This window comes from Malaclemys terrapin, chromosome 13, assembly GCF_027887155.1.
Source record: "Malaclemys terrapin pileata isolate rMalTer1 chromosome 13, rMalTer1.hap1, whole genome shotgun sequence".
Classification (NCBI taxonomy): Eukaryota; Metazoa; Chordata; order Testudines; family Emydidae; genus Malaclemys; species Malaclemys terrapin.
The window spans coordinates 16,416,650-16,429,663 of NC_071517.1; the positions used below are offsets into that span (position 1 = coordinate 16,416,650).

The window sequence follows — 13,014 nt, forward strand, 5'->3', positions numbered from 1 at the left end:
AGGGAAACTTTACTTTTGTTTCTTCTTTTGTTTCCTTTAATCTAAAATAAAAGCAATTTAGCCTGAAAGTTTATGGCTGTTATTTGTGTAGAGTCAATCTTTCCTTCTACCAATAAATAAATAAATAGAAGAAGAAGAGAGAGAATATGTATAGTTAGTAACTAAAATTTACAAAAAAAGGAAAGTTAATTATTTTTAAATAAATTTATTTCCATTAGTGGGAAATAAAGAAAAAAACGTTTTAGTCAATCATTTGAAAAAGCTTTAGAAATAAACATCAGTATTTCTTTTTGAGTTTCGCCAGAGATAAAAGTCAAATCCTTCCAATCCTAATAATAAGGAAAAGAATTAAAACATGAAAATGATGTAAAATCTGGGTCTGACTCTGCTTCATGCTAATTCAGTGTAAATAAAAGAAATTGACTTGGAAGTTGATTAAGGTCAGAATTAGGTCCACCATTAAGAGTTGAGATCTAGGCCAGATTGGCTGTGATCAGCTATATCATGTGGATGTTGCGAGAATGGATCATGCATATACAGTCTTGATCCCGAAAACTCTGATGGTCATAAATAACTTTTTGTATGTGAATATGTATGGGTGCAAAGTTACTTATCTGTGTAAATATTTGTAGGATAGGAACTCTGTAATCTGAAGGTCTTTTCCATTCTTCAAGGCTGGAATTTCTTTTTAAAAGAACTCAGTGTTTATTCAACGTAATGCACGCTGCAGGGCATTCTCAGGAACTATAGAAGGTCTCATGACTCCCAGATGATCTCATTCTGCTAATGGTCATAGCAGGAAATGGAAGCTATTTTTTCCCAGTCACAGCACAAGTGATTTGAAATTGACTGTCTGTAGTCAGGGAAATGCTGATGCATGTGTACAACATTGTTGGTCTGGTTACAGGAATCCCCTGAAGTTCTCCCACATTCTAATATACGTATACTGAATAATCACTTTAAATGAGACAGATGCAGTTCTCTTGGGCACTGTTGTGGTTCAATGCAAGATGCTCTTCATGGACAGCAGTGTTTCAGGTTGGCAGTGGAGGCTCTGTCACTTTGCAGCTGCCGCTGCCACCAGGGGGCTCCTGAAAAACCAGAGGATGCCTCTTGCTAGTTCATTTTCCCCCTTAAATATTGTTAGTAATTCCCCTCCCTCCCAGTGTAAGGGCTAAATCTTCTGTCCTGAAGATCTGTCTCCATGTGGGAGCAGAAAATCACTAACCAGCTCAACTTCTCTTCTGCTTGCAAGGACGATCCTGCTACTGGGGGACTGCTAGAGTGCACTGCTCCAATATATGGTCAGTGTCCATCCCGTAGCTAACCCTGTGCTTGGCAAGAGTTGGTTCAAGGTGGCTTATCCCAGCTCCCACTCTCTGGGTGGGCTCTTAGGGTATGTCTACACTACGAAATTAGTTCGAATTTATAGAAGCCGGTTTTATTGAAATCGGTTGTATACAGCCGATTGTGTGTGTCCCCACATAAAATGCTCTAGGTGCTCTAGTCGGCGGACCGCGTCCACAGTACGAGGCTAGCGTCGACTTCCGGAGCATTGCACTATGGGTAGCTATCCCACAGCTATCCCACAGTTCCCGCAGTCTCCGCCGCCCCTTGGAATTCTGGGTTGAGATCCCAATGCCCGGATGATGCAAAACAGTGTCGCGGGCGGTTCTGGGTACATGTCATCAGGCCCCTCCCCCCCCGTCACAGCAACGGCAGACAATAGATTCGCACCTTTTTACCTGGGTTACCTGTGCAGACAACATACCACGGCAAGCATGGAGCCCGCTCAGCTCAGCTGAGCTCACCGTCACCATATGTCCTCTGGGTGCCAGCAGACGTGGGACTGCATTGCTACACAGCAGCAGCTGCTAACTGCCTTTTGGTGGTAGACGGTGCAGTAGACTGGTAGCCTTCATTGGCGATCTGGGTGCTGGCAGCCGTGGGGCTTGCCTTTTGGCAGTAGATGGTGTATTACGACTGTTAACCGTCCTATTACAAGTTGGGTCATCGCACATTAGCAGAGTCTTCCCCGAGCAGCCAATTGTGCAATAGGCCTGAAGACCATCGTCATACACTAACTGCCAAGCGCCCAGTATTTGCTGCCAAGCACCCAGAAAGATGCCGAGGGCTATCAGTCACGCTGCACCGTCGTCTTAAGATGTAAAAAATAGATTTGCTCTGTATTCATTTGCTTCCCCCTCCCTCCGTCAAATCAACGGCCTGCTAAACCCAGGGTTTTCAGTTTAATCTTTGGGGGGACCATTCTGTGTGACAGTTGTTTGTGTTTCTCCCTGATGCACAGCCACCGTTCTTGATTTGAATTCCCTGTACCTGTACGCCATGTCGTCACTCGGCCCGCCCTCCCTCCTTCCCCTAGTCCGTCAGATACTACTTTCGCGCCTTTTCTTTGAATTCTGGGTTGAGATCCCAATGCCCGGATGATGCAAAACAGTGTCGCGGGCGGTTCTGGGTACATGTCGTCAGGCCCCTCCCCCCTCGTCACAGCAACGGCAGACAATAGATTCGCGCCTTTTTACCTGGGTTACCTGTGCAGACAACATACCACGGCAAGCATGGAGCCCGCTCAGCTGAGCTGAGCTCACCGTCACCATATGCCCTCTGGGTGCCGGCAGACGTGGGACTGCATTGCTACACAGCAGCAGCTGCTAACTGCCTTTTGGCGGTAGACGGTGTAGCATGAGTGATAGCCGTGGGGCTGGCAGCCGTAGGGCTGCATTGCACCAGCCCCTTGCCCTTTGGTAGGCGATGGTATATTATGACTGGTACCCATCGTCGTCGTACTGGAGTGGCTGTCAATCATGGCCACCTGGGCAGACATGCTACTGTTTCGATGATGATGGCTACCAGTCGTAGTATACTATTTTCTGCCAATTGCCCAGTATTGTCTGCTAAGCACCCAGAAGAGGCCGAGGGCGATGCTGGGTGCTGGCGGACGTGGGGCTGGCAGACGTGGGGCTGCATTGCTACACAGCAGCAGCCCCTTGCCAGTCGATGGTATATTATGATCGGTATCCGTCATCCTCATACTGGAGAGGCTATCACTCATGCTGCACCGTCGGCTGCCAGCTTAAGATGTAAAAAATAGATTTGTTCTGTATTCATTTGCTTCCCCTTCCTCCGTGAAATCAACGGCCTGCTAAGCCCAGGGTTTTCAGTTTAATCTTTGGGGGGACCATTCTGTGTGACAGTTGTTTGTGTTTCTCCCTGATGCACAGCCACCTTTCTTGATTTTAATTCCCTGTTCCTGTACCTGTACGCCATGTCGTCACTCGGCCCTCCCTCCCTCCTGCCCTCCCTCCTTCTCCTGGTCCATCAGATACTAGTTTCGCGCCTTTTTTCTGATCAGGCGCCATAGCTAGCACTGGGATCATGGAGCCCGCTCAGATCACCACGGCAATTATGAGCACTATGAACACCACGCGCATTGTCCTGGAGTATATGCAGAGCCAGGACATGCCAAGGCGAAACCCGGACCAGCCGAGGAGGCGATTGCAGCGCGGCGAAGAGAGTGATGAGGAAATTGACATGGACATAGACCTCTCACAAGGCACAGGCCCCAGCAATGTGGAAATCATGGTGTCACTGGGGCAGGTTCATGCCGTGGAACGCCGATTCTGGGCCCGGGAAACAAGCACAGACTGGTGGGACCGCATCGTGCTGCAGGTATGGGACGATTCCCAGTGGCTGCGAAACTTTCGCATGCGTAAGGGCACTTTCATGGAACTTTGTGACTTGCTTTCCCCTGCCCTGAAACGCCAGGATACCAAGATGAGAGCAGCCCTCACAGTTGAGAAGCGAGTGGCGATAGCCCTGTGGAAGCTTGCAACGCCAGACAGCTACTGGTCAGTCGGGAATCAATTTGGAGTGGGCAAATCTACAGTGGGGGCTGCTGTGATCCAATTTGCCAGGGCAATGAAAGACCTGGTGATATCAAGGGTAGTGACTCTGGGCAACGTGCAGTCAATAGTGGATGGTTTTGCTGAAATGGGATTCCCAAACTGTGGTGGGGCCATAGACGGAACCCATATCCCTATCTTGTCACCGGAGCACCAAGCCACCGACTACGTAAACCGCAAGGGGTACTTTTCAATGCTGCTGCAAGCCCTGGTGGATCACAAGGGACGTTTCACCAACATCAACGTGGGATGGCAGGGAAAGGTACATGATGCTCGCGTCTTCAGGAACTCTGCTCTGTTTCGAAAGCTGGAGGAAGGGTCTTTCTTCCCGGACCAGAAAGTGACCATTGGGGATGTTGAAATGCCTATCGTGATACTTGGGGACCCAGCCTACCCCTTAATGCCATGGCTCATGAAGCCGTACACAGGCAGCCTGGACAGGAGTCAGGACCTGTTCAACTACAGGCTGAGCAAGTGCCGAATGGTGGTGGAATGTGCATTTGGACGTTTAAAAGCGCGCTGGCGCAGCTTACTGACTCGCTCAGACCTCAGCGAAAAGAATATCCCCATTGTTATTGCTGCTTGCTGTGCGCTCCACAATATCTGTGAGAGTAAGGGGGAGACCTTTATGGCGGGGTGGGAGGTTGAGGCAACTCGCCTGGCCGCTGATTACACGCAGCCAGACACCAGGGCGGTTAGAGGAGCACAGCAGGGCGCGGTGCGCATCAGAGAAGCTTTGAAAACGAGTTTTGTGACTGGCCAGGCTACTGTGTGAAACTTCTGTTTTGTTTCTCCTTGATGAACCCTCCAAACCCCCCCCCCCGACCCGGTTCACTCTACTTCCCTGTAAACCAACCACCCCACCCCACCCTCCCCTCCCCAATTCGAGCACCGCTTGCAGAGGCAATAAAGTCATTGTTTTTTCACATTCATGCATTCTTTATTAGTTCCTCACAGAAGTAGGGGGATAATTGCCAAGGTAGCCTGGGATGGGTGGGGGAGGAGGGATGGAAAAGGACACACTGCATTTTAAAACTTTAACTCTTATTGAAGGCCAGCCTTCTGATGCTTGGGCGATCATCTGGGGTGGAGTGACTGGGTGGACGGAGGCCCCCCCACCGTGTTCTTGGGCGTCTTGGTGAGGAGGCTATGGAACTTGGGGAGGAGGGCTGTTGGTTACACAGGGGCTGTAGCGGCGATCTCTGCTCCTGCTGCCTTTCCTGCAGCTCAACCATACGCTCGAGCATATCAGTTTGATGCTCCAGCAGACGGAGCATTGACTCTTGCCGTCTGTCTGCAAGCTGACGCCACCTATCGTCTTCAGCCCGCCACTTGCTCTTTTCATCCCGCCATTCAGCCCGCCACCTCTCCTCTCGTTCATATTGTGCTTTTCTCATGTCCGACATTGACTGCCTCCACGCATTCTGCTGTGCTCTATCAGCGTGGGAGGACATCTGCAGCTCCGTGAACATATCGTCCCTCGTCCTACGTTTTCTCTTTCTAATGTTCACTAGCCTCTGCGAAGGAGAAACATTTGCAGCTGGTGGAGGAGAAGGGAGAGGTGGTTAAAAAAGACACATTTTAGAGAACGATGGGTACACTCTTTCATTACAAGGTCGCATATTTCGGCTTGCAGGCAGCCATGGTAGGCCACAGTGTTTTGGCTTTTTTAACCTTCTTAACATGCGGGAAAGGTTGCAAACAGCAGCGCATTTCCCATATCAAGGATGAATTGGGTTGTCCATTTAAAATGGGTTTTCAATGTAAAAGGAGGGGCTGCGGTTTCCCCGTTAACATGCGGCACAAACACAAGTAAACCACCCCCCCACACACACGATTCTCTGGGATGATCACTTCACCCCTCCCCTCCACCGCGTGGTTAACAGCGGGGAACATTTCTGTTCAGAAGAGCAGGAACGGGCGCCTCTGAATGTCCCCTTAATAAAATCACCCCATTTCAACCAGGTGACCGTGAATGATATCACTCTCCTGAGGATAACAAAGAGATAAGGAATGGATATTGTCTGCATGCCAGCAAACACCGGGACCATATGCTGCCATGCTTTGTTATGCAATGATTCCAGACTACGTGCTACTGGCCTGGCGTGGTAAAGTGTCCTACCGTGGCGGACGGGATAAGGCAGCCCTCCCCAGAAACCTTTTGCAAACGCTTTGGGAGTACATCAAGGAGAGCTTTCTGGAGATGTCCCTGGAGGATTTCCGCTCCATCCCCATACACGTTAACAGACTTTTCCAGTAGATGTACTGGCCGCGATTGCCAGGGCAAATTAATCATTAAACACGCTTGCTTTTAAACCATGTGTAATGTTTACAAATATTTACAAAGTTACACTCACCAGAGGTCTCCTGTGTGCCCTGAGGGTCTTGGGTGAGTTCGGGGGTTACTGGTTCCAGGTCCAGGGTCACAAACATATCCTGGCTGTTGGAGAAACCGGTTTCTCCGCTTCCTTGCTGCTGTGAGCTACCTACAGTACCTCCATCCTCATCTTCCTCGTTCCCCGAACAGTCTTCCCTGTGTGTTTCTCCAGTGAGAGAGTCATAGCACATAGTTGGGGTAGTGGTGGCTGCACCCCCTAGGATTGCATGCAGCTCCGTGTAGTAGCGGCAAGTTTGCGGCTCTGCCCCGGACCTTCCGTTTGCTTCTCTGGCTTTGTGGTAAGCTTGCCGTAGCTCCTTAATTTTCACGCGGCACTGCTGTGTGTCCCTGTTATGGCCTCGGTCCTTCATGGCCTTGGAGATCTTTTCTAATACTTTGCCATTTCTTTTACTGCTACGGAGTTCAGCTATCACTGCTTCATCTCCCCATATGGCGAGCAGATCCCGTACCTCCCGTTCAGTCCATGCTGGAGCTCTTTTGCGATCCTGGGACTCCATCACGGTTACCTGTGCTGATGAGCTCTGCGTGGTCACCTGTGCTCTCCACGCTGAGCAAACAGGAAATGAAATTCAAACATTCGCGGGTCTTTTCCTGTCTACCTGGTCAGTGCATCTGAGTTGAGAGTGCTGTCCAGAGCGGTCACAATGAAGCACTGTGGGATAACTCCCGGAGGCCAATAACGTCGAATTCCGTCCACACTACCCCAATTCCGACCCGCAAAGGCCGGTTTTATCGCTAATCCCCTCGTCGGAGGTGGTGTAAAGAAACCGGTTTAAAGGACCCTTTAAGTCGAAAGAAAGGGCTTCGTCGTGTGGACGTGTCCAGGCTTAATTCGATTTAACACTGCTAAAGTTGACCTAAACCTGTAGTGCAGACCAGGCCTGAGGTAGAGATGGTCCTGTGCTGCACAGTTTAGATCTAGATTTTCCTCAGTTTTGGTTTGGCCCATTATAATAGCTGCAAAATTTGGACCTGGTTCTGGACTTCCCAAAGCCTGGGCATGTTCAGATCCGGGGCCTTTGGTAGCCTCCTGCTAGACAGAGCACAATACAGCCCCCTGGGATCAACATTTTCTGAAGTCCAACTTCGGCAGCCATACATGGAAGCACCCAAAGGCAGTGGCTGCTCTGGAAAATGTGGCCACAAAGGACTTGCCCTGCAGTTAGTCAGTCCAGCCTGGATGAGCCAGTGTGCACTTTGTGTGCTTGCACAGGGCCCCCAATCTCAGGGGCCACCAACCAGGATTGGGCCTAGGATTGCCAACTGGGTGGTTTTAAACCAACTTGGCTGGTTTTTCTCCTGTTGCCGGTTGCAGCGTGCTGGGGTTTTCTTCACTTCGCACTAGTGAAAATACCCTGGCAAGCTGCAACTAGCAACAACTGCTGCGTGCATGTACAGGGGTGCCAGTGGCTGCTTCCACTACAGCGCACAGGTCCCCAGGCACCTGGGAGAGCTGCTGGCATGGCACCCGGGTGCTGCTCCATGTGCTGGGCCCTCAGCATGCCAGTATGGGGGCTGAGGCTCCTGCTCCTCATGGCACTGGAAAGTAAGATGGACCCGAAGCTCACCAGAGGGGAGGGGTATGGAGTGGGGACTGGGGATGGTGTAGGGGTTCAGCAGCCTGACTCCCCCGCTCATGGTGGGGGGTGCCTGGGAGTGGAAGAGGAGGGTCAGGCTGGTTGAGGGGGGGTGCTTGGGAGGGGAAGAGGAGGGTCAGGCTGGTTGGGGGGGGTGCCTGGGAGGGGAAGAGGAGGGTCAGGCTGTTTGGGGGGGGTGCCTGGGAGGGGAAGAGGAGGGTCAGGCTGTTTGGGGGGGGGTGCCTGGGAGGGGAAGAGGAGGGTCAGGCTGGTTGAGGGGGGGTGCTTGGGAGGGGAAGAGGAGGGTCAGGCTGGTTGGGGGGGGGTGCCTGGGAGGGGAAGAGGAGGGTCAGGCTGGTTGGGGGGGGTGCCTGGGAGGGGATAAGGAGGGTCAGGCTGGTGGTAGTGGGGTGGGGGAGACAGTGGCTGGTTTTTTTTAGTCTCTCAGAGGTGGCAACTCTATCTGGATTCCCAATTGCTCAGAGTTGGAGGGTGCTCAGATATGGCGTTTGCGTTTTGGCCCAATTTGTACCCTAAATAAAGCCAGTAATCTCCCCTCTCTGTATCCCTCAAACCGGCCTCTGCGAAGGCCCAATGGAACCGTTCCCGGTTATGGAGAGGGGGCTTGATTCTGCTTGGGGTTTTATCAATACAGATCTGAAGTAACTCTACTGACGGCAGCAGAGCTAGTCCAGATTTACACCAGTGCCAGTGATTGAAACACTGAACTCCCAGGCTGCACAGAGCATTGTCTATTCAAAATGACAAGGCCAGGGGAGCCGGCCAATCGAGCCATTAGATGGACCATATGTTCCTTCGTGCTTTATACATTCCTTTACTGGGGGCAAGTGGGCCTGATGGATTTATTACTAATCAGACGGTGCAATCTGAATATTTCTTTAAATTGGGGGTGGGGACTCCAATCCTTCAAACCAAGCTGAGAGCTCCAAGCTGGTGAATGTATTATACTGAGAGACTCCATGGCCCCTGTGGGACCATTGACAGGATTTGTGCATAGGAGAGAAGTGGAATTTTCCACACTTCATCTCGCCTGTGAAACCAGCAGTCTGGTGCTGTCTAAGTTCTGGTCATTACCCTGCTTTCCCATTTCACTGGAGGGTACAATCAAAAGAGTCTTTCCTCCCCTCTCCTGTGTTAGCATTTGAAAGTGTGGGAGGAGAAGAGGAATCTGGTTGTAAATTAGCCCTGAAGAATTTTTCAATTTCAGATGTGTATTTTTTTTCCCCCTTGTTGTTTAATCTCTTTGCTGCCAAACTCCAGAGAATTAATCTTCGTCTGGGCTGACAGAGTTTACATTAAGTGCTGCTCAGATAAACCATATCACCCAGCGCAGATGAAGAGGAGACAGGGAATGGGGAAGGAAGAGATGGACTCCTGGTTAGTATCATTGCTAGGAGGGTTTCTCTTTCTTTCCTTTTCTTTTTAGCAAAGCTCTGAGGGGGAAAACAGGACCAGATCCTCAGCTGGGGTGAGTCAGTGCAGCTCCAATGAAATCGATTGACTTGTCTCAGTTTACGCCAGCTCGGCATCTGAAATCAATGGGAGTTAGGCACCTAAATACCTCTGAGGATCAGGGCCCTGCTGTAAAGTGTAGTAGAACTTAATCGGCATCCAAACCACGGCACGATGCCGCTAAAGATGGGAGCTAGAGATCAGGCAAGTACACTCTTTGGGGCTGGGGCTGTCTTTTTGTTCTGTGTTTGTACAGCGCCTAGCACGATGGGGGGCCTGGCCCAATACAAATAAAGAAGGAGATGGAAAAAAAGGGGATAGAGTTCCTTTGAGGTTGCAGGATTTATCTATCCATGTTGCATTAATAATGAAATATTGATTCTCTCCACATTTGTATTGGCTGGCATGTTAGTTGTTCCAAATGATCTTCTATTCACCTGGAGGGAGTGGAGGGAGAAGAAACTTGCACCGTGATTCTTGCTCTTTGCTGGGATCCCAAATAAAGGACACTGCAGAGAGGGCTAGATTTGCCTGGACCAGCTCTGATTCGCAATGATGCACCAGGGTGCAGGACTGGATGTCGGGTGACCAGACAGCAAGTGTGAAAAATCAGGACAGGGGATGGTGGTGGTGGTGGTGTGTGTGGGGGGGGGGTAATAGGAGCCTATATAAGAAAAAGACCCCAAAATCAGGACTGTCCCTATAAAATCGGGACATCTGGTCACGCTAAGATGGGCAGTGGCATGTTGCTTGCTAGATAACTATTCTGGCGCAATGGCAGACTGGTGTGAGGAATTTGCACTGGGACAGCTTTTCCATTCATGTTCTCCTTTGGGGCAGGAGGGAGTCAAAAGTTCTCCTTGGAGTTCTGGAAGTGGAAGCTGATCCGGGTGGGAGATGAAATGCTGAGTGTTTGAGCATGGCGTGATATATTTATCCTGTCTCCAGAGCCTGCCTTGGGTCATATTACAGCCTCCTTTCAGGGCAGTGTGGCTGAGAGCCCTAAGAGCTAAAGAAAAAATAAAGTCACCTTAATGATAACTTTAATAGGACAGGGAGGCCAGGCAAATCTGTGAGAGCTGGGTGAACGGTTTAGGCAGAAGTTTGGATCCACCTCATTCTAGCCACCCAACTGTACCTGTTTGTGAGCTCGGGGTTATCAAATACCAGGCTTCGGGCTGGGGGAACCCTGCTGGTGTGAAACCCTGTGGAGCATCCTAGATTTAAAGAATTGACTCTGGCTTTATTGAGCTTGTGGGAATGAAGGAGAAAAAAATCTCGTGAAGGGGAATGTGATGGGGTGTACAAATCCCACCCTGCTCAGCCAGGGGTTAGCAGAAGCCAGAGCCTAATTAAGCCAGATGGCACCTGGTCCGGTGTTAGGCATAATTGGTGATCAAACCCAGCTGGGAAGGGGGTAGGCCTTCATAAAATAAGGAGCAGGAGGTGAGAGAAGGACTTGATCCCTCAGTTGGAAGTTAAGGGCAGAGGAACAGGAAGGTGATATAAGAGATAGCATAGGGAAGGCTGTGGTAGAGCTAGCCAGGGCTGGCATATCCTGCAGGGCAGATGGCTTGTGTGGGGCTGTGAGATAAAGGGTGAGAAGCGGCTCACCCAGGCAGCCAAGAGCAGGAGTGTGAGAAGAGAGAGAGAGAGAGATGGAAAAATACAGAAATAAAAGGTCAGAGGAGAAGGAAACAGAAGCCAGGTAGAAGTCCCTGAAATTTATGGATTCTAAGGCCGGAAGGGACCATTATGATCATCAAGTCTGATCTCCTGTATAACACAGGCCATAGAACTTCCCCCAAATAATTCCTAGAACAGGTGTTTTAGGGAAAAAACCATCCAATCTTGCTTTTTAAATGGTCTGGGATGGAGAATCCACCATGACCCTTAGTAAATTGTTCTAATGGTTAATTACGCACTGTTTAAAAAAATGCCTTATTTCCATTCACTTATGGCAGCAGAATCCTTCCTCTTGGCATTGTCCTTCCCCATGAGAGCAGAGAAGACACTGGGTTCTAATTGAAGGGTCTCCAGGTAAGTCTAGACTGCAAAGAAAACCCCCTGGCACTGCATTTCAGCACCTGGGTCAGTTGGCTGAGGCTGCGGGGCTAAAAATAGCAGTGTAGATGTTCCTGCTTGGGCTGGAGCCCAGGTTCTGATGCCCGACAAGAGAGGAGAGTCTCCGTGCCCGCAATCCAGCCCACATGAGAATGCCCACACTGTTCTCCTTAGCCCTCCAGCCCAAGCCAGCTGACCCTGGCTCTGAGCCTCAGTACTGTGCATTTTTCTTTGCAGTATAGACATAGCCTGAGTGGGCTAACCACAAAGTATGGTGGGAATGAGAAAGGTGCAAGCTGTCCACAATATTGGTCATTGCTCACTACAAACCCATGCCCATTCTTCCAGCTACATGAACTCTCTGAGCAATGATGCAGGGGGCCCATTTTCCAGTGACAACAGATCCAGAATAGTTCTCTATCCGAGCCACAGAGAGACTCCATGACTTGCCCAAGGAAGCGTGTAGTGGAGCAGGGAACTGACCCCGGGTCTAAAATACCAGGCTAGCACTCTGCCCAGTAGGCCATCCTTCCCCCCACTCTTTGGAATAGGCCATTAAATCAGGAGCCACCTTCACACACAGAACCCCAAGAAATCTCCTCTATATGATGTTATTTTGCAAGAAATAGGTGGTTGATTGTAACCATTAACTGTGGAAGTCAGGGGTAGGCCTGGAGAATGGCCCACCTGTTCATGAAAATTCACCCAAACTAAACAGGCGTTGCTGCACAGGACTAGGGGATGTGCAAACCTCCTGCTGATGAGCTGTGGTGAGGCAGTGCTGCCAGCCACTGGGCCCTAGTCTGAAGACTCAGCAGTGAGCACTTCTCTGCTGGAAGTGGAGAGCTCCACTCCAAGCTCTCACAGGTACTTTCAAGAAGATTGTTGCTTGCCTCTTCCAGTAATAATAATGCCTCGGTCGTGCTTTTCATCCCAAGTGCTTTCCAAATGAGGGGCTACACAGACTCTCTTTAGGGCCATTTCTTCCTGCACGTTTGCACAGGGCCTGGCACACTAGGGCCTCCAGGTGCTACTGTAATAAAACAATAATAAATGATATCATTCTCCCCATTTTAGTCGGGGAAAGGTCTCTCTGGTCCAAATCTTTTTCTGTCTTATTTCTCAGTCTTTTTTTTTTTTTTTAAATCTCATTCCATTTGCAAATGTTTCCCTCTTGTATTCCCATTGTTATTCTCCTCTCTGTATAGTTTCCTCCCATTCCCTTTTTCACAATAGTCTTTCTTGAATCCGTGAGGAAGGAGGCACTAGGACCCAGGCAGGGAGCTGAAGTTCACTGAGAGTCTGCAAGGTAGCCTGCCTCCATTTCTGCACTAAACTCTGAAGTGTTCAGAATTCATTGGAATTGGATTTTGGGGCTCACTGAGCTGTTTGCGCTATTAAGCATGAGCACTCCACATCTGCAGGGTTGAGCTGGGAGAGGACAGTGTGGCTGCAGGTTGATCCTATCCTAGCCACTGGGGAGATCTCATTAAGGAGAGCTCAATGCGGCTCGCAAAGGAAGGGGAACCGATCTAGTTTCAGGGTATGATTGTAGAGTGCCTGGCTTGGGCCCTCTATC

General features: G+C 50.0%; 1 protein-coding gene across 2 annotated transcripts in view; it reads right to left on the reverse strand.

Moving 5' to 3' along the window:
• Window positions 1-919: 919 nt before the first annotated feature.
• The window catches only part of CYGB (cytoglobin), a 53,107-nt gene continuing 41,012 nt past the window's right edge, over window positions 920-13,014 (reverse strand). The window contains exon 4 of one of the 2 annotated variants that reach the window (XM_054047559.1): window positions 920-1,091. In XM_054047559.1, the coding sequence (XP_053903534.1) occupies window positions 1,035-1,091 (57 nt within the window). In that variant the 3' untranslated portion in view covers window positions 920-1,034. Of the gene's footprint in view, window positions 1,092-6,573; window positions 6,869-13,014 lie in introns of those variants that run through there. The other variant, XM_054047558.1, reaches the window with a different exon arrangement.